General features: G+C 39.6%; 1 protein-coding gene across 3 annotated transcripts in view; it reads left to right on the plus strand.

Annotated features, from left to right (window-relative positions):
• PTPRR (protein tyrosine phosphatase receptor type R) overlaps nt 1–25,597 on the plus strand; it is a 278,703-nt gene that overhangs the window by 155,280 nt on the left and 97,826 nt on the right. Inside the window, exons 1-3 of one of the 3 annotated variants that reach the window (XM_042246912.1) lie at nt 2,019–2,240; nt 2,355–2,465; nt 15,035–15,297. In XM_042246912.1, the coding sequence (XP_042102846.1) occupies nt 2,463–2,465; nt 15,035–15,297 (266 nt within the window). In that variant the 5' untranslated portion in view covers nt 2,019–2,240; nt 2,355–2,462. Of the gene's footprint in view, nt 1–2,018; nt 2,241–2,354; nt 2,466–15,034; nt 15,298–25,597 lie in introns of those variants that run through there. The other 2 variants (XM_004006456.6, XM_060412780.1) reach the window with 2 other exon arrangements.

Here is a 25,597-nt window from a genome sequence, read left to right on the forward strand (position 1 = left end):
ATGATTTGTGGATCTTAACTACAAACTTTTTCATTTACTACCCTGCCCTTATCAAGGTTTTTCGATCTCTGTACAAATATAGTAGTGCTCAGTAGGACCAGCATGACTCAAAGGAAATATGTTTACCAAGAAAGTACAGTGACTAAGTTCTAGGAGTTCAAAACATGTGTCTTTCTAACTAGGGGTAGGGGGATGGGAGGTGGGAAGTTCATTCCTCCATCATTACTGCTTTGGTTAAAAGAGAAATCATAATTGATTTGTCTTAAACAGAAAAGAACATGTTGATGTTCCAGGAGGTGTTGAACTATAGCAGGAAAAAAATGAACCAAATCAGGTTAGGAACACAAAATCTCTTTCCACCCACCTAACCACTCCTTTTTAATCCAAATTTTATACAAACTAAAAGCTCGAATCCTCACACTTAAATTTGACAAGTTTATGCTGCCTACTTGAAGGCTTAAGTGCTTTGCTTTTATACCAAGCAATAGATGCTATTTAGTTGCCTGCAAAAAAAAAAAAAGCTCATTTCCATATTTATACTTGATTTCTACAAGAGTTTACTTTTCTGTTAGTTTCTAGCTATGTTTTCAAAGACATTGGAATCAAATATGGTCTGGCTAAGACAAGTTGTCACTTGAACCCAAGATTTCCTTTTTAGGAGGACATATGAGTTTCTACTTATTTAACAAGTAAGCATTTTCAGATTCTCCATCAACTTACCACTCATGTATTTTAAAAACATGTATTAATCATTTCTTGCATCTATAAATTTGCCTCTGTCTTAAACAAGGCAAAGTATTACAGTGAATTTAAGTTTATTTTACAAGCAGAAAAAAAGGGAAATTAAGCTACTTCAAGCAATAGAAGTCTTCCTCACATAGTTATAACCACAATTGAACTCAAAGATCCTTTCTGTTCTGTTTTGTTCAACTTGCCACCAAGACTCACTTGAGTTTCAAGATAGAAGTTTTTCATAAAATATTTTTCAAAAGGCAAATATTTCTTTTGTCTAATTTACAAACTTGGAATGCATTTTTCAAGTCTTGAAAAATAAATAACAATGATTTCAAAATTCAGACACCTACAAGAACAGGTTTTGCTGAAGACTTTTTTTTTTTTCTGAGACAATTACTATTTCTTTCTCAGGATTCTATAGGTTGACTAGGATCAGCTGGGTGGTTCTTCTTTTCCACATAGTATAGGCTGAAGTCATTGCAGTGGTTACATTAAGTTGGGAATTCATCTGCCTCTGGAATGCTCAAGATGACCTCTCATTCTCCAGAGCCACTATCTTGGTGGTTTTTCATCATTCACTATCTTATTGTTCAGGGCTTTCTTAATCACTGGAGACAGCTCAACTAAAGGGAAGAAAAATCAGGCTTCAACAAAATGTAATTTTGGATGAGTGGGAGCCTTCAACTTGATTTAGCTTTATATATTTTTCCTATTTGTGGACCATTTGGTTTCCAGCTAAATTTTCTTTAACCTATATCTGTAAATTTCACTGAATTATAAAACACATAAAATTATAATTTATATAAATTATAAAACTCCATTGCATTATAAGATGTGATATTAGTAGATGCATTTTTAAAAGAATAGGTAAAATTAAATTCCTCATTGACATTTTATTCATGCTATTTCTCTACCCTTTCAGCCCTCAAATAGTAAGCTAAGTTAATAAACAAACAAATAAATAAAACTATTTTCCTTTTATTACCTACCAAATAATTTTAGATATTTTGATGCTCTCCGTTGATTTCAGTAAAATATAAAGTCCTAACAATTTATATGGTTAAAGTGGTACATTCATCAGATTTTGACAAAATAGACTGGATTTTTAAAAAAGATTTCATAAAAAAAGGAAGGAAATGATCTCGACATTGTTGCTCTGTTTATGAATGCATCATGAGGCTGCACCTGTTTCACTTTTGTTTAAAAGTTGAGAGCAGTATTACAGCACATAAATCAGGGTGTTGGTGTTGTGGGAGGAGTCTGAAAACAGTAAGGAAAGCTTCAGAAACAATTTCCTCAACACAGAAAAGAGCAGAACTCTCTCACCTACGAACCAGGTAGTTTCTGAGAGAGAGCTCGAGGGGCATCAACAAAGGCTGGGGCCCAGTATGCCATGTCTGGCATGCTTGCTCCTATACAGGAGATAAAGTAGTCTTAATGCATGACAACAGCAATCCGATGTCTCAGATCAGTTTGAGAAGCAGCTCTGGCAGCGGGGGATGTAGGTGTGTTCTACTACACTGGATGGAATCAAGCTAAAAATATGTTTAGTGTCTGATAAGAACGCCAGTCTCCTCAAGCTCTCATTTAACGCCGGACTTTCTGTTTTGCTTTCAAAGAAAAACGTTTTACAAGGGCAGCATGAAGCGGACAAAATCTGGAGCAAAGAAGGATTTTATGCTGTTGTCATTTTTCTCAGCATCTTTGTTATTATAGTAACGTGTTTGATGGTAAGTTTGTTTCTTTATATATTTTATCTTTTACTGAGCCCACCATTTGATATTACTGGATACACTGCCATTAAAAAGAATGTTGGAAAGATTGGGAACAGAAGCAAGGCTCTGATCCTGCTAGGTTGCGAATATTTCACATCTAACAGCAGAGGGAAAGCTAAGGGAAAACCTATGGAATTATGGATTCTGACCTGCAGAATAAGGCTATAATTGCACTGAGGCTTTTAGTAACTTGATCAACCCTGAGAATGAAGCTTCAGAAACTGATTTACCGAGGTCACTGAAACCCTCAAAGTCGTTTAAACCTCATGGGTGCACTTTGGGCTTACTTTATTTCTTCTTTTATATCATCTTTATGCAAGTTGGGAAAAATTTTAAAAGAAATATGTCTTAGGGGTAAATTTACTTTTTAATGAGTAAAAATAAGGTTTTCTTATTTTTAATGGGCCTTGAAAGCACTCTATGAAATTCCAGGCATGAAAATGAGATGATTATAGGCTAAAAGGCTAAACAATCCACAATCAACTAATTCTTAGGTGAAAGAATAATGTAAAAGTGTAAAAGCATACACTGCAAATAGCTCTGTAAATGACAAGTTATAGATATGAAGCCTTTAAGAGTATATTTCAAAATTTTTAAAACAGAACTCCAAATAAACTTAAACACACTAAAATAGGCAGTGCTTCTTGGTGTTGAATGAATTAACAGTTACCTTTCTGACAGAATGACAAAATATTGTTATTTTGAAAATTCTGTGATATAGCTTAAAATATTTGAAGTTTATAAATGGGTTTTAATATCTTTTTTCCTGTGTGCTATGTTCTTCTTAATTTTGCACATTTCTAAAAGCATTCCCTCCTTAGTTTTTAAATGCCCCCTGCAAAAGACATCACTCCAATTATGCTTGCAGCAGTCAACAGTGTTGCTGAGTGTCTTAATGGGTCTTGTTTATTTGTGCTCCTTGTCCTGGGAAGGGGTTTATATTAGAAATATTAGGGCTCAATTTGGAAAGATAGAGGCTGAGTGGGTCTAAACTTGAAGGATAAAAAACAATTAAGGCCTTAAATAGGCTAAAGATTGGCATATTTCCAAGAATCTAAGCTTTAGAAAGTAGCAAGTTTCTAGTCATCCTAGAGTTCCCATCATCATGAATTCAGAAGCATCTCCTATGGGTCAGGAAGTCAGAAAGAAGATTTCTAAAAATTGTGACATGATCAACAAAAGAATAATTTAAGAGTAAGAACACAGATTTTTATAGCTAAATAGTGGAGGTTATGGGTTAAAAAAATTTAATGAAATTTGGAGGTTTTATGGAAATTTTGACAGACACCTCTGGACATTTTTTAGGTAGTATAGGATATGGTTTCTTGTTATGGTTAATTGTGTTTTAAAATATGTGGGGGGTTTTTTTTGTGATAGAGGAAATCTCAAGTGTTGTCCTCTATCTTATAAGTCACAATTACAGTATTTTTCTGCTGGGAACATTGGAAGGAAAAGGAAAATAAAAAGGGATACAGAGAGATTCAAGTGGGGATTGTATCATGTCTGACTCTTTGTGACCCCATGGACTGTAGCACTGATAGATCAGTTGGTAAAGAATCCACCTGCAATGTAGGAGACCCCAGTTCAATTCCTGGGTCAGGAAGAAGCCCTGGAGAAGGAATAAGCTACCCACTCCAGTATTCTGGGCTTCCCTTATGTCTCAGCTGGTAAAGAATCTGCCTGCAATGCAGGAGACCTGGGTTCGATTCCTGGGTTGGGAAGATCCCCTCGAGAAGGGAAAGCCTACCCACTCCAGTATTCTGGCCTGGAGAATTCTGTGGACTGTATAGTCCTTGGGATAACAAAGAGTTGGACACCACTGAGTGACTCACTTCACTTCACTTCACTTCAGACTGTCGCCCCTTAGGCTCCTCTGTCCATGGGATTTTTAAGGCAAGAATACTGGAGTGGGTTGCCATTTCCTTCTCCAGGATCTTCCCTACCCAGGGATAGAACCTGCATCTCCTGCACTGGCAGGCGATTCTTTACCACTGTGCCATCTGGGAAGCTGCCTTTTTCCGGAAGTAAACACTTAAGATCCAGAAGAGCAAAGTCAAGGGTGAAAGGAAGAAAGTGGGAAAGCAGATTCCTGAGCAGCTCATGAGCACTAGAGGGCTGAGGGAGTCAGAGCAGAGGTTGCTATGAACTTGTTAGATATGCTTCAAATTCTGTATCTCTAGCTCAGGGTGGATCCCCATGTATCCAACATGATTGGATAAATTCCCACCCTACATATTGGTCTCCAGTAGCAATAGAACCTGTAGTCACCACACATTAAACTCCCTGGGGCCAGGGAAAAACTGACCCTTCTTTTCCCAATAGCTGCAAAGCATCCATGTAAAATTCAAAACTCTAAGTCTGCTCCAACGTTTCTGGAAGAAACCGAGAATGAAATGTTTCAAAAGTGTGTAGGCAATTGCTCCCTTCAGGGCTGGTAGGTAGATTCATCAATTCATTCAATCCAGGAATTCCTGCAGTGGGTTCACTGTGAGACTGTTGGACCTTTGGGCAAAGGAAGGAACAAGATAAGGTCCCTGTGCTCATGGTGCCTATTCTCCAGAAGACGACAGAGACAATAATTAAGTTACTGTTTTAAAAAAATTAAATAGTGTTCATGTTCTATGATTCCTAGTATATGACATTCTGGCAGAGGCAAAATGATAGAAACAGTAAAAAAGATCAGTGGTTGTCAGAAGTTGTGGGGGAGAGATGAGTAGTTAAGACTTTCAGGGCAGTGAAACTTTTCTGTGCGATTTTACAGTAATGCATACATGACATTATGGATTTGTCAAAACCCATGGAACGTACAGCATCAAGAGTGAGTGAGCCCTATTCTACGCTCTAGACTTCAGTTAATGATAAAATATCAATGTTGAGTTAATTAGTAACAAGTATGCCGCACGAATACAAGATGTTAGTAATAAGGGAAGTTGTTGAGGGAGGTGGGGAAGGGGGCAATGTGAGAGCTCTGCTCTCTGCTCAATTTCTAATAAACCTAACACTGCTCCTAAAAAATAAAGTTTGCTTATTTTGTAAAGAATCAAAAGCATTAAGTGCGATGAAGAGCTCATGGTGAGATAATACTGAGTGAGTGGAGCAGAGCAATCAAAGACAACTGAGATATCTGAAAAAGTAGGGACAGGGCCTCCCTGGCAAAGGATGTGGCAGGTGGAGCATGGAATGGAGCAGCTGAAGCTGAGGCAGGAGTCCTCTCTGGCTTCCAGGAGAAGGGCAGAAGCTGTTTCAGACAGAGCTTTGATGTGATCTGATTTGTGGATATAAAAGATCAGAGTCTCTGCTAGTGGAGAGCGGTTGGGGATAGAACTTGGGGTGAAGTGTTGGAGCAGGTATTGTATTAGCCTGATGAGAAATATGATGGTGGCCCTGAGTTAAGAGGTGGGGGTAGAGATGGAGAGGAGTGAAGGATCGGGATTTATTTGTAGGTGGAATTGAAAAGACTTGCTGTGTACTGATTCTCTGGGAGGAAGAAAGAGAGAAACGAAGGATGACTCCCAGGTTATTTGACTGACAATCTGGATGGTTGTGTTTCCATTTCCTGGGAGAGGAATCCATTCAAGATGGGGAGTAGTGAGACAGAAGAAGCACTTTTGATTTGTATTCCAATAGACTTTGAATAAATGAAAGAAAGTAGTAGAATGATATGTTTCCAACAGGATCTTCCATTTTAATGTGAAAGGGTCACTTTAAAAAATAGCAGGGGAATCAGCAGTATAGAAAGGAATTAATATTGATAGAAAAATAACTACTACCTGTTACACAGTAATAAAATGAAGTTAAGTTTATGTGATACAACTTAACCACTGACAAGTTTACATGGAAGACTGGTCAAATGCGATTCTCTAAAATGAGCTTATCTTTGTACATGTTCAAGTGTTTTTGATAATGATCGTGATTTAAAGTAAGTTTTTCCCTTGGATCTCTCTGTAATAGTTACACTATCACTCTTGTAACTTTCAAACAAATATATTCTGGTTTCTGTTTCCCATAATTTTGTTGATTCCATGGCAAAGGAAAAGATATAACTCAGAAATTTCCCTCTGGCATTAATGATATTTATGAAAGATCAAATGCCATTATTTGTGTCCAAGCCTTCCTCATATCATAGAAATGATAAGCATGTGGTTTTATTATGAAATTATATAGGTAAATTGCTGTCACAGAGGATTACATGCTCTGTAACAATAACATAAGGCTTGGCAAAATTTTTGAAATATGGCATATTGTTTACTTTCCTTAAAATTAAAAAAAAAATGTATGTTGCCAGGCATAAAATTAGACACACATGACATTTTCAAATGTGTGACTTATTTAGCACCTCTCAAATGTGAACGCAGAGTGGGTGGCGCAGCAAATAGACAAATACAATTTTCCAGGGAAAAACGTGTGGGCAACTTCCAATCCATTCAGTCTGTTTTAGGTGGAGGAATATATTACTGAGAAGAATTAGTTCTTAAACTGGAATAAATAATAGAAAGAATGCAGTTTATCACCTTCATTACATCTCCAGTGCACTTAGAAGTTTATTAACAAGTGCAGAAGTATTTATGGAGTTAGGTAGAGCTGTCTACAGATCAGATTGCTACTGGAAAGCAATTTTATTTTCTTGGTTTTTGGCTGTGCTGGACCATCCTTGCTGCACGAAGGCTTCCTCTAGCTGTGGCGAGCTGGGGCTGCTCTTCATTTCGGTGCACTGGCTTCTCACTGCAAAGGCTTCTGTTGTTGCAGAGCATAGGTTCTAGATGCTCGGGCTTCCGCAGTTGCAGCGCGTATGCTCAGTAGTTGTGGCACACAGACTTAGCTGCTCTGCAGCATGTGGGATCTTCCCGGACCGGAGACTGGACCCATGTCCCCTGCATTGGCAGATGGATTCCTGTCCACTGCACCACCTGGGAAGACCTGGAAAGCGATTTTACAAAACACATAAAAAGTAGATGTTTGGGTCACTAAAATCTCTGCCTTGTTAGCCCCATAGAAGAGCCATCAATATGTCATTGAAAATGTTTGTCTAGTCATGGTCTTGGTAGTGGACAAAGGAAGCTCTCTATTGGACTACCTAATATAGCCTGAACATCACAAAGAAAATACATGTCAAAGGTGAACATATATAGCCACACTTTTCTAATGTTATATGTAATTCCTAGTGGTTCAGGAAATGGGACTAGATTCCGAGCTGGAATGCTTTGGTTACAGAACCACTTTCCAAAGTAGACATATCTCTCAAACTAATTTTCTGGTTTTTTCTGTATTAATAAAAACCGTTCAGCTCAAAATACAACCCTCTCAATAATAACAAAAATAATATAACAACTATAATAACTAGTTTCTTCCAGGCAGTACTAACTGTACTTACTGCCTGGTACTAAACAATATATTTTTAACACACTTCATTGACATACAAAAAGCTGTACATGTTTAATGTAAATAATTTGATGAGTTTGGAGATAAGTATACACCCATGAAACCATCACCATAATCTATGTCATAAATATGTCTATCAGCTCCAGTAGTTTCTCTTTTCCTCTTTATTTATTATTATTTTGTATTGTGATAAGCACACTTAACATAGTATCTGTCCTCTTAGCAAATTTTTAAGTATACAAAAATTTATTAATTATAGACTTTATGTATAAACACAATGTATTTTAGTTTCCTAATTTTACTGACAAGGAAACCAAGATTCAGAGAAGATAAGTGGCTTGACCAAGAACAAGCAGTATGTGGGTATATGTGTGTGGGTGTCTGAGAGGAGAGGTTGAAATTCAAATCCAAGTCTATCTGGATTAAAAGTCTGGGTTCTTTCCTGTGATTTTATATGTAAAGGGATCACACTGTAGTTTCTTCCAATCCTGTCACTCTGTCTTGTGAACATCTATTTCTGGCCACAAAGGAGTCTAGAAAGCAATGACAATGTCTGTGTTAATTAGAAACATTCAACTCAGGCAGACGTAATAAGTGCGTACTATCATACCTGCTGTCGACACGGCTCTCTTTTTACACCTAGTGTCTGGTACTGGACATGATTTTTACACGTCTGTCTCTTCTGGAAGCCTGTGAATTCCCAGAAGCGAGGACTGTGTGCTATCTTTGCCCCCACAGTGTTGTTTCTGCAATGTAGTAACAATTGATTCCCATTTTATTCAACTGAAAGAAATGAATAAACTGTTTCAGAACTAACTATAAACTACTGCAAAGGAGAAATGCTAGGACTGTTAAGTTGGTGGCATGCTCTTTGGATCTGAATATATTTTAATCCAAACAGATGTTTTGTGTGTTAGTCACCTATGTGTTTTTTTGTTGAAATATATTTGACGTCTAACATTGCATAAGTTTAAGCTGTACAACTGAATAAGATTTTTAAAATGAAAATTATAAGCTGCAAAATAACTTTATAGGATTATTTTAAGCTTCTTCTCATTGGTTTCTCTGGTTCTCTTCCTCCTGTTATTTTTTTTCCCCTGTAATAGTTTTGATTTTTATAGATTCTTCATTCAATATTCCATTCTCTTTCTTTTTTCAAATGATCAAATGAGTGTGTTGATAATCCCAAGATTTAAACAGCAAGTTCTTAAAGGGAAAGTTATATTGACTTGCCATTCCAACGGCAAGCTTTTAGGTGGAGTTTGAAAACAAAGTGCATTCATATAGAGAAACATGCATATGGTATATTCCAGATCTCAATCTGCACAGAGAAAAATTTCTGACAACACTTTTTCAGAGGCTTTGGGAAAGAGATGGGGAGGAAGATCTTTGGGGATTTAGAAGACACTGTAGCGGAGCGTGATTATAGGCATACGCCAGGAAGCCTGGATTCTAAACTTCATTTCTAACTTGCCATAAGTCACTCAACCACTCTGGCTTTAAATGTGAAGTGACTTACTATACCAGGTGATTTTTAAGGTCCCTTATACCAGTTTCTTGACAGCAGCACTGCTGACATGTTGGCCTGGATAATTCTATCGGGAATGGGGGTTGTCCTGTCCACTGTAGGGTACTTAGCATTCTCTCCAGCCTCTGCCCACTGGAGGCCAGTGTCACCCTGCACACACCCTAGTGCACGCTGTACGTGTGTGCATGCTAAGTCGCTTCAGTTGTGTCTGACTTTTTGCAACCCCCTTGACTGCAGCCCGGCTGGCTCCTCTGTCCATGGGATTCTCCAGGCAAGAGTACTGGAATGGGTTTCCATGCCCTCCTCCAGGGGATCTTTCTGACCCAGGATCGAATCCATGTCTCATGTCTCCTGCATTGGCAGGCAGGTTCTTTATTTACCACTAGCACCATCTGGGAAGGCCTAGTACCATGACCAAAAGAGGTTTCCAGATGTGGCCAAGTCTCCCAGGAGGACAAGATTCCTGCTGGTTGGGAAACACTTCTGTAGAGCTTAATTCCATGACAACTGCTCTATAGGCCAGGTACCAACCTCTCCAATTCTTTTCACATTTTGTCAGACAGACCAGCTCTCTCCGTTGAATATTTAAACTGTCTTAGGAGTATTGTATATTCTCCAGGTTCTGCTTCCCCTAATTAAAGATGTAGAAATCAGTTTTTACACATGCTACATAGATATAGATTTAAAAAGTGACCTCTAACCAGAGATGAAGTAAAGAGATGATTGTAAAATATGTGGCAAGGTTCACCACCAAGAACTCATGAATGGTATAGAAGGACTTTGAACCAGAGTAATTTTCCACTAACACCTGTCGTGGAAGTAGGGAGAAGGCTGTCATCTTCTTGGCTTTCTCATTTCCATTTTTAAAATGTTTATTTATTTATTTGCCTGTGCTGAGTCTTTGTTGCAGCAAGTGGGATCTTTACTTGTGGCATATGAGATTCAGTTCCCTGACCAGGGATTGAACCTGGGCCCCCAGCATTGGGAGCTCAGAGTCTTAGCCACTGGCCCACCAGGGAAGTCCCTCTCATTTCCGTTTTTGAAATATCCTTCTCCAAAACTCTAATGTAAACAGGCAAGTGAATGTTTTGATTTATGTATTATAAGTGAAGTGAAGTTGCTCAGTCGTGTCCGACTCTTTGCAAGCCCTGTGGATGGAGAAGCCATAGGATTTTCCAGGCAAGAGTACTGGAGTAGGTTGCCATTTCCTTCTCCATTATGTATTATAGTTGACTGTGAAAAAGCTTAGAATATACAATATATGCATTATCCTTGATTAAATAGATTTTTGTAAATATATGTCTGTTTCTTTTCTCATTCAGGAGAACAACTTACTATTAAAAAATAAAAAGCTGTCTCCACTTAAATTCTAATTTCCTCATCTTTTAGTAATTATGTATTTCTCTTAATGCATACATGTCATCTGATTGATATTGTTCTACTGGGGGTTTTGTTTGTGCAGAATGTTGACAAAGTGCTTTTTGAAGGTTATAGAAACTGAAAAGAAGCAGCAAGTCGAAAAACATCTCCCCATCCTTAGGCATTATATTCAGTATTTTCTATCTTACAGAAAGTAATTACATGCCACTTAATATTGGACATCTTTTTTCCTCATGCAATAATATTTGTCACAGGAATATTTAGAACCCATTGTTTCAAAAATTCAAGATTTAGCTTTACCGTTCCATAGTCAACTTTTATACCATCAGTATAAAAGTTACCACGTTATACAAAAGTGAACTGACATAAAAGGCAAGAAGGACTCTCCTTAATTTCCTGGCAGCTTGATTTATAATACGCATTTCTAGTTATAGCTCATTTGTGCATAGTCCTTTTCCTTAAAAGAACTTTCTATTTTAATATTTTTATTTATTTAATTATTTGGCTGTACAGGGTCTTCATTGCAGGATGTGGGATCTTTAGTAGCAGCTTGTGAACTCTTAGGTGCAGCATGTGGGATCTAGTTCCCTGACTAAGGATCGAACCCAGGTTCCTGGCATTGTGAGAGTGGAGTCTTGGTGACTGGACCACCAGGGAAGTCCCGGAGAGAACTTTCAGTGCACAAAGATGTACTCTTAGATTTGGTGATGTTCAAACCCATTGCTAGAATCACATGGGCAGCAGATGTGATTTCAAAGTCGATCTTTAAGAACGATGGTGTGGCAAAGAGCATGCACATAAGGGGTGGGAAGTGATCGTCCTTGGAAGCAGAGGGGCCTTGAGTTTGGCTCGCCCACAACTAATTGCTGACTTTGGAGCAGCCACATTGGTTAGCTAAACTTCAATTTCTTTCATGTATAATTAGGTCAGAAGGATCTCTTTTTTTTAATATATAAAACCTGTATGTATGTTATTGAACACACTGATAATGTTGCATTTAAGAGCTGAACGTTGTGAACATGTAAGTTAAGCTAAGTGAAGTCACTCAGTTGTGTCCGATTCTTTGCGATCCCATGGACTGTAGCCCACCAGGCTCCTCCGTCCATGGGATTCTCCAGGCAAGAATACTGGAGTGGGTTGCCATTTCCTTCTCCAGAGGATCTTCCTGACCCAGGGATCAGACCCAGGGATCAAACCCATGTCTCCCGCGTTAGAGGCAGACGCTAAAGCTCTATGGGATGCTAGTATAATCCTCATTTTATTAGTGAGTGATGACCCTCAGGTTGGGAGGGGTCAAGAAACGAATGTGCCCAACAACCCACAGCTGCAAGATACAAAAGAGAGAGAAACATCAGGAACAGAGTTTAAGTAAGTCTTCCAAATTAATGTTGTGACTTGGGAGTAAAATGTTTGAATCCTAATTTCTCAGCTTCTGCTATCATAGAGGTCTTCTCTAGATGTGAATCTCTACCATAATTTTGTGCAGTAAGGCTGGGATGGTGGTGACCTTTTCTTCCTTTTGTCCCAAGCACACAGGTGGGTGGGACAGCTGAGGTTCCAGACTCCTTAGAGGAGCCTGTAGCCAGAGAAAGAAGGAGGTCATTCTTTGCTAATCTCCTAAAGTCCTAACCTCCATTCCCTCTGTATCCCTAACTAAAAATATATTCATTCATTTTTTTTTAAATTTCGTTGCCCTCCTCCAACTTATTTCTTGTTATTACAATCTGAGATGTTGGAACTACATAAATTTATTTTTCACTCTACATTTAAATAATTCCAGGGCTCCCTTTCATATTACAATTTCTATTTCTTCAGTTCTTCATTTGGAGTCATCTCTCTCATGACTCTGAGTAAAGTTTTTTCAGGAAGGGTAGACAGGTAATCAGAGAAGGCAATGGCACCCCACTCCAGTACTCTTGCCTGGAAAATCCTATGGACGGAGGAGCCTGGTAGGCTGCAGTCCATGGGGTCACTAAGAGAAGGATACGACTGAGCAACTTCACTTTCACTTTTCACTTTCATGCATTGGAGAAGGAAATGGCAACCCACTCCAGTGTTCTTGCCTGGAGAATCCCAGGGACAGGAGAGCCTGGTGGGCTGCCGTCTATGGGGTTGCACAGAGTCAGACACGACTGAAGTGACTTAGCAGCAGCAACAGACATGTAATACGGAGAAGGCAATGGCAACCCACTCCAGTACTCTTGCCTGGAAAATTCCATGGATGGAGGAGCCTGGTAGGCTGCAGTCCATGGGGTCGCTAAGAGTTGGACAGGACTGAGCAATTTCACTTTCACTTTTCACTTTCATGCACTGGAGAAGGAAATGGCAACCCACTCCAATGTTCTTGCCTGGAGAATCCCAGGGATGGGGGAGCCTGGTGGGCTGCCGTCTATGGGGTCACACAGAGTCGGACATGACTGAAGCAACTTAGCAGCAGCAGCAGACAGGTAATATATCTTATGAAACCTTGCATATTTGAGAAATTGTTCCTGCTGGCTTTATTCACATGAGTAACAGTTTATCTAGGTATGGGATTCATATATCCTCTCTAATATGCATTTTTTCTCAAAATCATAAAAATTGCTCCATTTTCTTCTCACATTAATCAACATACTTTAAAAAAAACTAAGAATTTTTTTCATTCCATATCCCTAAATTCCATAGAAACAGGATACAGTCTATTTTGTTCACAATGGAATACTTTGTACTTCACGCAAGGCACGGAAAAATAGTTTTGGATATTTGCTTCTCCCTTTTATTCTGGTTTATCATTTACCCTAACTCTTCTCTGAAGTCCATATCCCATCTTTTCTCTTGTTTTCATCTTCGTTTCTCTTTTGCTGTAGATTCCATGCAGACTCTCAGCTTTGTCATATCTACCACTGACTGTATTTTCTGCATTGTCAGTTCTGTTCTTTATTGCTTAAAGGAAGATTTATGCCCTGCTGCTGAGTTTTCAGTTCTTTGAATTCTTTTCTTCTTAATTTCAGTCTAATACCTTCTCGTCTTAGATTGTTGTGTTTTTGTTTCATCCTGATTCTTTTTTTTATAATTGAAGTAGAGGAGTTATCATCAAGAAAGGAGAAAAAACTATGAAACCATTATACTGTACATCTTAAACTTTAAATGTATACAATGTTATATGTCAACTATATCTTAGTAAAACTGAAAAAACTATATTAATACATATAAAATATAAAGTTAATATTTTTAAAAGGGGGGGAAAGGGGCTTATAAAAAGGAAAGCCTGAGGACAGGAAGGACAAACCTTGCTCACTTCACAATTTGGTCCACTGGCGTGTCCCAGCAAAGTCAATCCCATTCTTGTAAAAGTTTTAAAACTTTTTGAATTGAGTTAGCCATTCCAGAAAGAACTCTGAGAATGAAGGAACATAACACTTTGGCTTTTTTCCAACACATATTAAAAATTTAAAGGAGCAAGAAGTAAAACAGAAAATTCTGATTGTCCAAATTATCCTTTAACATGTGCCCTAAAATTTAATTTTTTCAAGTATTTATTAGATACTCAATATGTGACTAATGCAGATATTTACCTACATTAAGAACTTGTGGCTTATAGCACTGCTATGCTTTAATTAATACTTTATGAGACTTTCTTCTTACACACTGTAGTGGTTGCAGATCTCTCTATAAATGTCATAAGTCTGTATATCATGGCTATTCTTTCTATAAGTTTTCCATGTCAGTCATTTTAAATTAGAGTTTACATGTGATCAAACTGACATTGGATATGTTTATAAAATTAGCCATATTTGTTTTCGAGTTCTATTTGAAAAGCAGACTCATGGACATATATGTTTAATATGTTTGTACTCCTTGTGAGTGTATGTTTTCTCAGTCACTTCAGTCATGTCTAACACTTTGCAACCCTGCGGACTGTAGTCCTCCAGGTCCCACTGTCCATAGGGTTCTCCAGGGAAGAATACTGGCATGGGCTGCCATTTCTTCCTCTAGGGGATCTTTCTGACCTAGGGATTGAACTCAAGTCTTCTGCATTGCAGGTGGATTTTTAAACACTGAGCCACCGGAGAAGCCCTTTATACTCCATAACTGGAAACAAACTGTATCTTTTTGAAGAAAATCTTCAGTAGTATAAAACTGAGAAATCATCCTAGGAAGCTTTGCTCACTTACTTTAGTTTGTCTTCCAAGTTGGGATGGAGATCATATTCTGTTGTTGAAAAACTGATGGAAATTCTTTGTATCTCCTTCCATAGATTCTTTACAGATTAAAAGAAAAATTTCAGCTTTCCCTGAGACAAGATAAAGAGAAAAATCAGGAGATCCACCTATCACCCATTGTGTTACAGCCTTTGCATTCTGAGGACAAGACAGCCAACAGCATGGTCCAGCCTGAACAGGCTCCAAAGGTACTGAGTGTGGTTGTGGACCCTCAAGGCCGATACACTCCTGAGATCAAAGCTACCACCTCTGTCTGCCCTTCTCCTTTCAAAATGAAGCCCATAGGACTTCAGGAGAGGTAAGAACTTTTTCTAGATTCCCCTGACAGGTTGCTTTTTTTGTTGTTGTTTGAGTATTCCTAACTGAGAAGGATAGAACTAGAGATGATTGGCATACCAGGTAGAATCGTTCACCACCAAATGAACACTAGGAGGAAGTGGTTTTTCTTGTCCCCTAAAAGAGTCTAGCTGTGTTATCAACAATCTTTTAGTCACATCTGATTTTGATAAGACTTGGGTCTGGTGTAGACCCAAGTCGAGTCTTCTTCAACTATAGGACAGCTTCTATAATCATTTATTGAGTGCTTTTAAAGGCCACTGTTCACACATAACACTATCATGTTTAATTGTCATCAAAACTCTGGTAGATAGAAGGTATGGGAATAAGAATATTTATTAGATATAATAGAGTATTTCCCACCAAAGACCACATTCTTATAGGAAGGTAGAAAGAGTCTATACTACAAATAAATTTTTATACAGTTTTATCTCTGCTTCCCTAGAGCCAAACAAACAGTAAATATCTCAAGCTTCATGACATTATTTTTGTTGTTTACCTGCCTTTGTGATATACTTGTACTGGTACGTTCCCATTGAAAGGAAATTTAAATAGGAAAACTAGAATACGCAAAATATGTAAATGAGGGGCTAATTCTTTGCTTCCTCAAAATATTAAGTAAAGCTTTCCCATGGTATGTCTTAAAATAAGAAGCTTTGTGCTTACATTTGAAATATGATTGCTATTATACCCAACACTGCACATTAGGGTGGTGGGGACCTGAGAGCTTCTCAAGGTTCATTCTCCCAGGTTCGTCCTCCGCTTGTTTCCCTGGGTCTCTATTTTCTATCACTGTCCTGGTTGTTGCCTTAGGTTTTTAGATCATGTATGTAAATTTTGATTGTATTTTTTATCACATGCACACACATATACCCCATATTTCAGAAAATATAGTTTGGGGCTTTAAGAACTGCAAAAGACCAAGTGGGTAATTCAAATTTCTTTGAAAGTATTATCAAAGAACAATAAATGAAGTGAAAAGAAAGGAGTTTGTTGCAGTGATCGCCAGAGTTCTATTAAAGAGTACTTTGACTCCATCATGGAAGGGAAATGGAGAACAATCAAGTCATTCTTCCTACCTCCACCCCCAGAAGACTTGGTTTCCTTATGAATCTACTTGGGTCTACATGGACCATTCTCTTACTTAGATGCCACCAAATTGCTATCTGGGCTGCAGTCTTAAAGGGCAGACAAGATGAACTTTCTCCCTAAGGCCAACCGGAAGAATGACTCCAGACCCAGCTCTGCCATTTCTGGATTGAGTGATTTCAGATGAATCATTTTACCTACCTGGGTCTTGCTTTCTTCTTCTGCAATATGAAGGAGCTAAACTTGACTTCTTCACTTCCTTCAGGCTTTTCTATGCTTGTTACCTAAATTAGTTTCATGCCTTTATGTTTGCTTCAAAGAGAAACCTTGAAGAAGTTGTCTGAGCAGCAGTGGTATAGCAAGCTCAGGGTGGAAGAAAAGATCTGGTCAGATGAAAGTGATAAGGGGGTCACAAAGATGATTTAAAGTTGATAATAAAACTGACTGAAAATCAGATTAATTTTTATTAGCATCATGCACCACCAGTTCTGAGCAAGGTCAGCAGTTTAGTCCTCTGGGGAGAATCTATTTCCAGTATCCTGCCCTTTGTAGGCTACTGCTGGGCATGTTTGAATTTCAAGGGGCGGAAGGTTAAGTATCCATTAATTCATTTGAATGAAGTGAATGTTTAAGAAAGGATTGCACAGGGATGGTGTCTTGCTCCTCTTTGTGGTCTGCATTGGGAACTCTGGATACTAAGTGTGTGATCAGTGTTAAGTGGATTGCCTGCCTCCTGGTCTACAAACTTTCCTGCATCCCCACCCATTGCCTTCCACTTCCTGCCTTGAGCAGGAAAAAACTCTTCTCTCCACAAGGGCTGCAGCTCCTCCCTCCCCACCCTGATCACTTTATCAAATTTCTTCGTCTATGTTCAACTGCAACATTTTTGCTGACGCAATACCCTTAGCATGAAAATGGTTCCCTTTTGTATCAAAGAAACTCCCTTCATCCAGTCCCTCCTCTGATTTTTATCTCTTCTTCCTTTCTCAGATGTGTCTTAAATAGGCAGTTTATTTGGTGCCTCTATGATCTGTAAGCCTCCATCCTCACTGTTTCTCTTACATCTTTTTGCCAAGTATGTCAGTGGTCTAACCACCAAAGTCAAAGCGCATGTTTTGTTTCTCTTTACATCCAACATTAACGCCCACTTCCTGTTTGAAACTCTCTTCCTCTGGCTTCTAAGACATTAGTTTTCCAGTTCTTGAGTGGCTACTTTTAGGCACTGATGAACTTTCTCCCCATAACTTCAGAGTTTCGTCAGAGAGGTAGATTGAGCTGAAGCTACTTCTTTAGGAATCAACCATGTAAAAGGCAGTAAGAGAAGAAGAGGAAAATGGTCTTGGATTACCTGTGTGTGGTTGGACTACCCAGAAAAGAGACAAGTGGTCCTGGGGTGAGGAGTGGAGGTAAGGAATAGGCAAGGAATATGGGGAAGGCAATTCAAGCATCACTTTCTCTTGAAAGTCATTACCTCCTTCTGCTTCTTCCTCTCACCCACCTTCCAACCTGGATTCAGTTCCCTCTCCCCCATGCCCCTCTATCCTAGTGCCATAATCTTAAGTGCATATAGTATTTATAAACTTCTTAGGTAAATGTTTTCATTTAATCATCTGTCTTACCCCATAAACTCTAGGCTTCTTTAGGGCACATATGTGATTTATTTGTCTCTTCCATATAGAACATAATTCCTAAAAAGCAAGAGCTCCTGTCAATAAATGCTGTAATGAATGTATGAATGTTATACTGAATAATTCTCAGGTTAACAGCCAGTTCTTGTAGGGAAACACCTTCTTTATTCCATCGTCTCTATTCTCATCCTGTTTTTCTACCATACTTCCCTTGCCAAGATGTCATAGTTATGAGGGTTTTAAGAGTGGTGAAAGATGAGAGATATACAGTGTTCCATATAGTAGAAACTTTCCTGAGAATTTTAAGCCTTAACACATAATTTATGTTTATATGTTCTAATGGTGCCTTTAAAATAGCCTGGTGTTTTATAGCCTTCCATCTCCTGATCCCAAAGTGAAATAATAATCCTCTGTTTATTGCATGAAAGTCTGGCTTCATTAAAATCACTATGAGATCATAAAAGCTGCATTATGAGTCATTTGTCCCCAAAAATCTTTTGGGTCATACCATATAAATCTCTCATCCCTGAGGGGGAGAATCTATTCCTCTGACATAATTGATAATAGAATATAATTTTAAATTAAAAATAAAGGAAAATATAGAGACTAATTGAATATGCTTGACTGAGTACAAAGGGTATACCCTGAAAATTATGCAGATCAAAGAATTATAAGGGGAGGGACAGAGCAGTCCCCTTGTTTTCCTCTATTTCCAACTAGTCACCAGGTCATATTGATTCTTACTACTTGGATTTCCTCATTTTCAATTCCTCTCTTTGTAGCCATCACCCTGGACCTAGCTCTCATTACTTTATATTTGCATTATTCTGTCCTATGATTATAAAAATGGCATTAAGACTAATGGGATTATATATTTCACATATATGACTTTATTTCATCATTTTTGTCTGATCTAATTCTCTTCCCTCCCTCAGTTCATACTATACACTCTTCAGATTTATCTTGCTATAACAATACTTGCATTATGTTACATTGCTGTGTATGAATCCTCAATAGCTCCCTTTTGCCTGCAGGATAAGGCACAGACCACCTTGATGAGCCTTAGAGGTCCTGTACTATCTGGCTCTGAATGTTCTATTTACCACAATGCCCCCAAATCAACCCTGTAGTCTGTTCTCAGTGGGCCATGTCCCTGTCTGTGTGCACCTTTGTTCACCTGGTTCCTCCTCATCCTCCTTACAGCTATCTCTAGTCTCCAGGCCCCAACACAAAACTTACCTTCTACCTTTGGCCATGACCCCTGCTGAAGCCCACAGTGTTTTTTAACACCTCTGCATTCTCAACATGTACCACACTTCTGGCAGTGATTTTTATTAAAGGATCATCTAGAAAAGGACTGAAATGGGGTTTTGATAGATTGTCCTGTCCCCTCACTAGCTTGCGAGAGTCATAACAACAGGTACAGGCTCAAGATATTTCTGTGTGTTTCACATTCCTGTGTATTCCATGGTTCCTGTAAGCACGGTATATTGTAAGCACTTGAAAACTATTATGGAGTTAATTAATTGGAGTGCAAGGAGATCCAAACAGTCCATCCTAAAGGAGATCAGTCCTGGGTGTTCATTGGAAGGAATGATGCTAAAGCTGAAACTCCAGTACTTTGGCCACTTCATGCGAAGAGTTGACTCATTAGAAAAGACTCTGATGCTGGGAGGGATTGGGGGCAGGAGGAAAAGGGGACGACAGAGGATGAGATGGCTGGATGGCATCACCGACTTGATGGACGTGAGTCTGAGTGTACTCCAGGAGTTGGTGATGGACAGGGAGGCCTGGTGTGCTGTGATTCATGGGGTCGCAAAGAGTCGGACATGACTGAGCGACTGAACTGAACTGAATGCTCCTTTACATATGAGGAGCTCAAATATTTATTTTAAAAATTCCATAAAAACAGATAGTCTATGATAAACTACTGAGCTGGGTCTCTGTGTTAATACTACTTGACATTTACTAAATAAGTGACTCAAAAGGTTAATTAAGTCCTTTTGGTACAGTTTTCCCTATCTACAAAATAGGTATGATGGTATCTGTTCCACCTTTTTTCAAAGGATACCATAAAATTAACAATCAATATAGGGACCCTCCCTGGTGGTCCAACAGTTAAACTGCTTCCACTGCAGGGAGCATGGGTTCGATACCTGGTTGGGGAACTAAGATCCCATGTGCAATGTAGTGCAGACAATTTATTTTTTAATTTTTAAAAAGTTTTTGAATAAAAATTTAAAAACCCAATCAATACAAAATGATATTATTCTTTTAAGAAGAAAAATTAAATCTAGTACTGTTTTCATTTTTCATTCTCTGATCTCATTCCATAAGCCTGTACTAAGTCAGTTATCGGAGAAGGCGATGGCACCCCACTCCAGCACCCTTGCCTGGAAAATCCCATGGACAGAGGAGCCTGGTAGGCTGCGGTCCATGGGGTCGCGAAGAGTCGGACACGACTGAGCGACTTCCCTTTCACTTTTCACTTTCATGCGTTGGAGAAGGAAATGGCAGCCCACTCCAGTGTTCTTGCCTGGAGAATCCCAGGGATGGGGGATCCTGGTGGGCCGCCGTCTATGGGGTCGCACAGAGTTGGACACTACTGAAGCGACTTAGCAGCAGTAGCAGCAGCAAGTCAGTTATATTTTTGAACTTAAGAATGTTGAAACTTAAAAAAAAAAAAAAGAATGTTGAAACTTCTTTTAAACTGAATTGATACAGTTGAACCTGCTATTCAACATCATAAATATTTTTAACTGTTGCTTGACTTAGAGGTTTTCTAATCCTGTTTATAAATTTGGTTACTTAATACTATTTAATAATTAATATTAAATTGAATCAATTCTCATCTAACAAAGAAATTCATTTCCCACGTGAGTCCATGAATTTGAGAGCTACATTCAGGTGCTTGCTCCACCCCTTCTACGTGTATAACCTGCTTGTTCACCAGTAATGAGAACAGCACATGCTGTGCAAAGGTCTTGTGACAGTTGAGCCAGACAACCAACATCACAGGCCGGCTCAGCAAGAGGCCACGGTTAGCTCCTATTCCTTCTTCCTTTGTCCCATTCCTGTCCTCCTCAAATTCTTCTCTTGTCCCTCTCAAGGAAACTGTATTTTATAGCTGGTTTTTGCCAGCTTCCAAATGCCCAGTAAACAAGAGATCACACGCAGCTCTTAGAATGGTACACTTTCTTCTGTACGAAGACAGAGAAGTTGTAAATAGAAGTTTCTGCAGATTTCTCCTTTAGGCTATTGTGTGACTAATGGAGCCAATTTTATGGGAAGGAAATCAACAGGTAGATTCACATTATTTCCTCATTTTTCTCATCTGGTTTTCTATTAGAAATAAAAAGCGAGCAAAGGCAATTAGAAAACTGTCCAGAAAGGAAGGATGGACTCGTTATTACAAGGCAGTCTCACTCCTGACTTAAATTTGCCTCAGAAATGAGTGAATGGGCCAGTAGGCGTATGGCGTTAATGGAGGTTTTCTTCCTATCATAATCAAAGTCTCCCTAGACCCTCTAGGGTCGCTGATACCCAATGACATTCATTCTCTAACTTTTCTTACACTGTACCACAGCATGGTTTGTTCTGGTGTCCATAAATACTGTGCAAATGATGAAAAAGCACCCAGGTATGTGAGTTTAAAGGTTTTGTTAGGGGTTGCAACCTGGCTGAGCCTGGGAGATTTCTTTCAGAGCTGGAAAGATGTCTGCAGTGGAGGAAGCAATGGAAACGCAGGCATCAAGAGAATGCTGAGTATTCTACACCTAAACTCAAAGCCTTTGTTTACTGTCATTTCCTTGAAGCAAGGGAAATGTCTTGACATCTACCCCCTGCCCTCCCCTACAGAGAGACATTTCAGTGCTCAAAAATTTTAACTTAGGAATGCTGTGCAGTGTTTAGTTGCTCAGCCGACTCTTTGTGGCCAGTCCATAAGGACTGTAACTTGTAACCAGTTCATAAGGACAGTTTCCTCTGTCCATGGGGTTTCTCCAGGCCAAGAATACTGGAGTGGATTGCCATGCCCCCCTTCAGGGCTTCTTCCCAACCCAGGGATTGAACCCAGGTCTCCGGCATTGCAGGCAGATTCTTTACCAGCTGAATCACAAGGGAAGCCCAGGAATACTGGAGTGGGTGGCCTATCCCTTCTCCAGCAGATCTTCCCGACGCAGGAGTCAAACCTGGGTCTTCTGCATTGCCAGAGGATTTTTTTTACTAGCTGAGCTACCAGGGAAGCCCTTAATTTAGGAGACACATACTTGATTGTTCCTCGACTGATCTCCCTTTGGAGATATAAAGTAAAGGAAAAAGTGTAGAATGTATACAACTGAGCATCAGGGTACAAAGCATAAAAAATACTCTAGAAATTAAAATCTGTATTCACCACATGGACCCATGAGTGAAAGAGGGGTTGAACTCCCTCATTTTCTGTTTAGTGAAGCTGAGAGTCAGAATCTCCTTTCTTGGTCATTTCTTAGGTGTTAGATGAGGTTCCTTCCCAGGCGGCGCTAGTGGTAAAGAACCCGCATACCCAGTGCAGGAGACAAAGGGACGTGAGTTCAATCCCTTGGTTGGGAAGATCCCCCGGAGGAGGGCATGGCAACTCACTCCAGTATTCTTGCCTGGAGAATCCCCATGGATGGAGGATCCTAGAAGGATCCTTTATGGTCCATAAGGTCGCAAAGAGTCAGACATGACTGAAGTGACTTAGCTATGCCCTAAAAGCAGCCTGACAAGGATTCTTGTCCCAAGTGATTTAGAGAGAGCTTCTGGGAGAAGCCTAAAGGAAAGCAGGGGAAGCAAAGAGATGCTTTCCATTGACATCTGGCCTCAGCCTGACCACACAGGGAGAGCTGGAACGTGAGATGTTCCACCTTGAGGGCATCTGTACCCCATGTCAGTCAGCCATTGACTTCAGGCCACCTGAGGATGGTGGAGGCATTACTCCTGGGTACTGCTGGACTAGGCCACTCCCATCAGCCCGGGGCGATTCTCCAGAGAAGAGGCAGCTGTGTGTCATCCTCGGTCAATACTCCCAGCAGCTGGGGAGAAGAAGGTGCAGGCACCAGTCTAGTAAAGGTGATCTGGGTGGGGAACCAAGAGCGTTACTCCACTCACCAAAGGTGATGACACCAGTTACAACAGAGCCAAGTTTATATTCCAGGTTTCCTTGATCGTTCCAGGCTGTTGTGCACATACCATAAAGCCTCCTTCAAATAAACACTATTTGTTCTAGTGGAATTTAGAACCCGGTACCATGGAACACAGTCTATCAGCCACAGTTCATGGCTCAGCCTGACAATATGAGGATAATAACATAACAAACAACCATTAGAAATCAATCCTACTGAACTCCAAGTAACATCAATGAAATTAACTCAGTGAGATGTAGTGACCCTTTATATGCACTTTCTCATTTAATCCTCACAAGGGACTTATTATCCCCTCCTTACAGTCAGGAAACAGAGTTTACATTATTGCCAAAATAGTGGAATAGTAAATTTCTGGGGATGAGAAAATGACAAACAGAATTCGAATCCGTGCAGTGTGGCTCCAGAGAATGATCTTCTAACTGATCCTATATTGTGCGTGTGTGTGTGTGGTGGTGGGGGAGGAGGGGTGGTGGAGAAGTTTAGGGGGTGTGGCACATTCCTATCTTTTATGCAAAATAAGTGAAAAATATATTATAAATCAGTATGTTTATGGAGTGTCATGCTGTTATTCCTCTTAACAAATTTCATGCTTGGCTTTGGGAACGCTTTTTGGCTTCTAAATCAAGTAGAATTCAGCTTTATTGTGTATGTATATATTGGCTGTGCCTTGGCAGTTTAAACATGGGACCTAATCCCTGGACCACCAGGGAATTCCTCTAGAATTCGGTTTTATGAGATTAAGTTTCAAAATACTCAAGGCAGATAACGATTTCATGGCCAGTCTAGAAACTCACTGTCTGCTGCAGGTTTTCCTTGCATCTGGTTGCTCCCACTCCAGAAGCCTGGTGGTAATCCAACATGAAGGACCACAGTGGTGGCAAATACGAATATCGTAAAGAAAGCAGTCTGAAAGGGAGACATGAGGCAGCAGCTCAGAAAACTCCAGTCAAAGACTGCTCTCAAGGGTTGTGGCAGGGAGGTCTCTATTGTTCAAACAGCCTGAATAATAAGTAAGTCCATGTCACCAGCCACTGTGCCTGCATGGGAAGAGAAATCGAATAATGAAAGGTAGCATGTTGACCACTCACCTACCACATGCTGCCTACCACCAGGCTAATGTATTGATTTTATCTCCTCCACTCTTCGCAGCATCCCGTGAGGCAGGTACTATCTTTATTCCTTCTTGCAGGTAAGCTAACAGAGAGAGATTGAATATCGTGCACAATGTCACAAAGAAATAAAGATGGAGTGGAAGGGTTAAATCTGAAGAGTCTGGCTCCAAAATCTGCACATATCCACTCTGTCCTTACATCCTCCTAGACGATGCAGATGATAACATTTTAAACTTCTCTTATTTTATAATCATATCCTTATAAAATGTTTTCATGAGGATGTCCATATCTGGGGAGGCTTTGGAAACATGCTGCAGCCCTTCATTAATGGGGAACATCAAGCAGGTTTTTTCTTTATCTGTAGCACAGGCACAATCACATTTTTCTAACAGTGGAATGAGGTTCTGAAGGGTTAGAACAAAGCTTTATATGGTTCTTTATTTTAAAAAAAAAAAAAAAACACTGCAATTGAAAGGATGGAGGTGAAAGTTTTTAAATCTGCCTTAAATTTTTTATGGAAAATGAGGCAAAAGTTAATAGTGGTAAATGAAAGAAATGACAGTGGCTACAACCCAGGAAGAGTAGAACAGAAATCAAGATATATTTTTTAAGGAATTAAGTGTAGCAGCATTCTGCCTAAAAAGGTAAAAATTGGCCATCACTTATTGCAAGCACAGACCTAGCTTCTCTCCAAGCAGACTGAAATGTTTGAGCCTGTGTGAATAAGTCCCAAGAGTACAGACGTGGAAGTAGCTAGCTCTACTGACAATCACTATAACAGCTCCTTTGCCCTCTCCACCTTCCTTTCTTCCCCACTCATGGCCCTTGGCAGAGTAACAGAGTAAGTCCCATTGGGTCCTCTTACTGCCATTTCATCCACCAGACCACCCTTCCCACAGGCTGCCTCATCCTGAGATTCAAGTAAAAAGGGCTTCTCAGAACACCATCCCACCCCATTCTTCAACATCTATGAACTTGAAACCTGATCCTGACACTGGCTTCCAGCTTTACTAGGTGATCTCTGTGTCCACTCACACTATGGGATACAAATTCCAGCAGGCTTCTGGGAAGTCTTAAAGCCATTCTGTAGGGTCTGACCTATTTTTAGGGAGAATTATGTGCTTCCCCCAAGCAGCATAATGATAGCATTTCAACAGAGTTCTTGTCCTGACCTTCAAGAAGAGGCTGTGTGGTATAATTGTTTGAGGTTCATATTGAGCAATTTCTCTTTCTGTGATTAAATTAGAGTTTCACTGTGGAGAGTTCTAAAT

Source organism: Ovis aries, chromosome 3 (genome assembly GCF_016772045.2).
Source record: "Ovis aries strain OAR_USU_Benz2616 breed Rambouillet chromosome 3, ARS-UI_Ramb_v3.0, whole genome shotgun sequence".
NCBI classification, from domain to species: domain Eukaryota; kingdom Metazoa; phylum Chordata; class Mammalia; order Artiodactyla; family Bovidae; genus Ovis; species Ovis aries.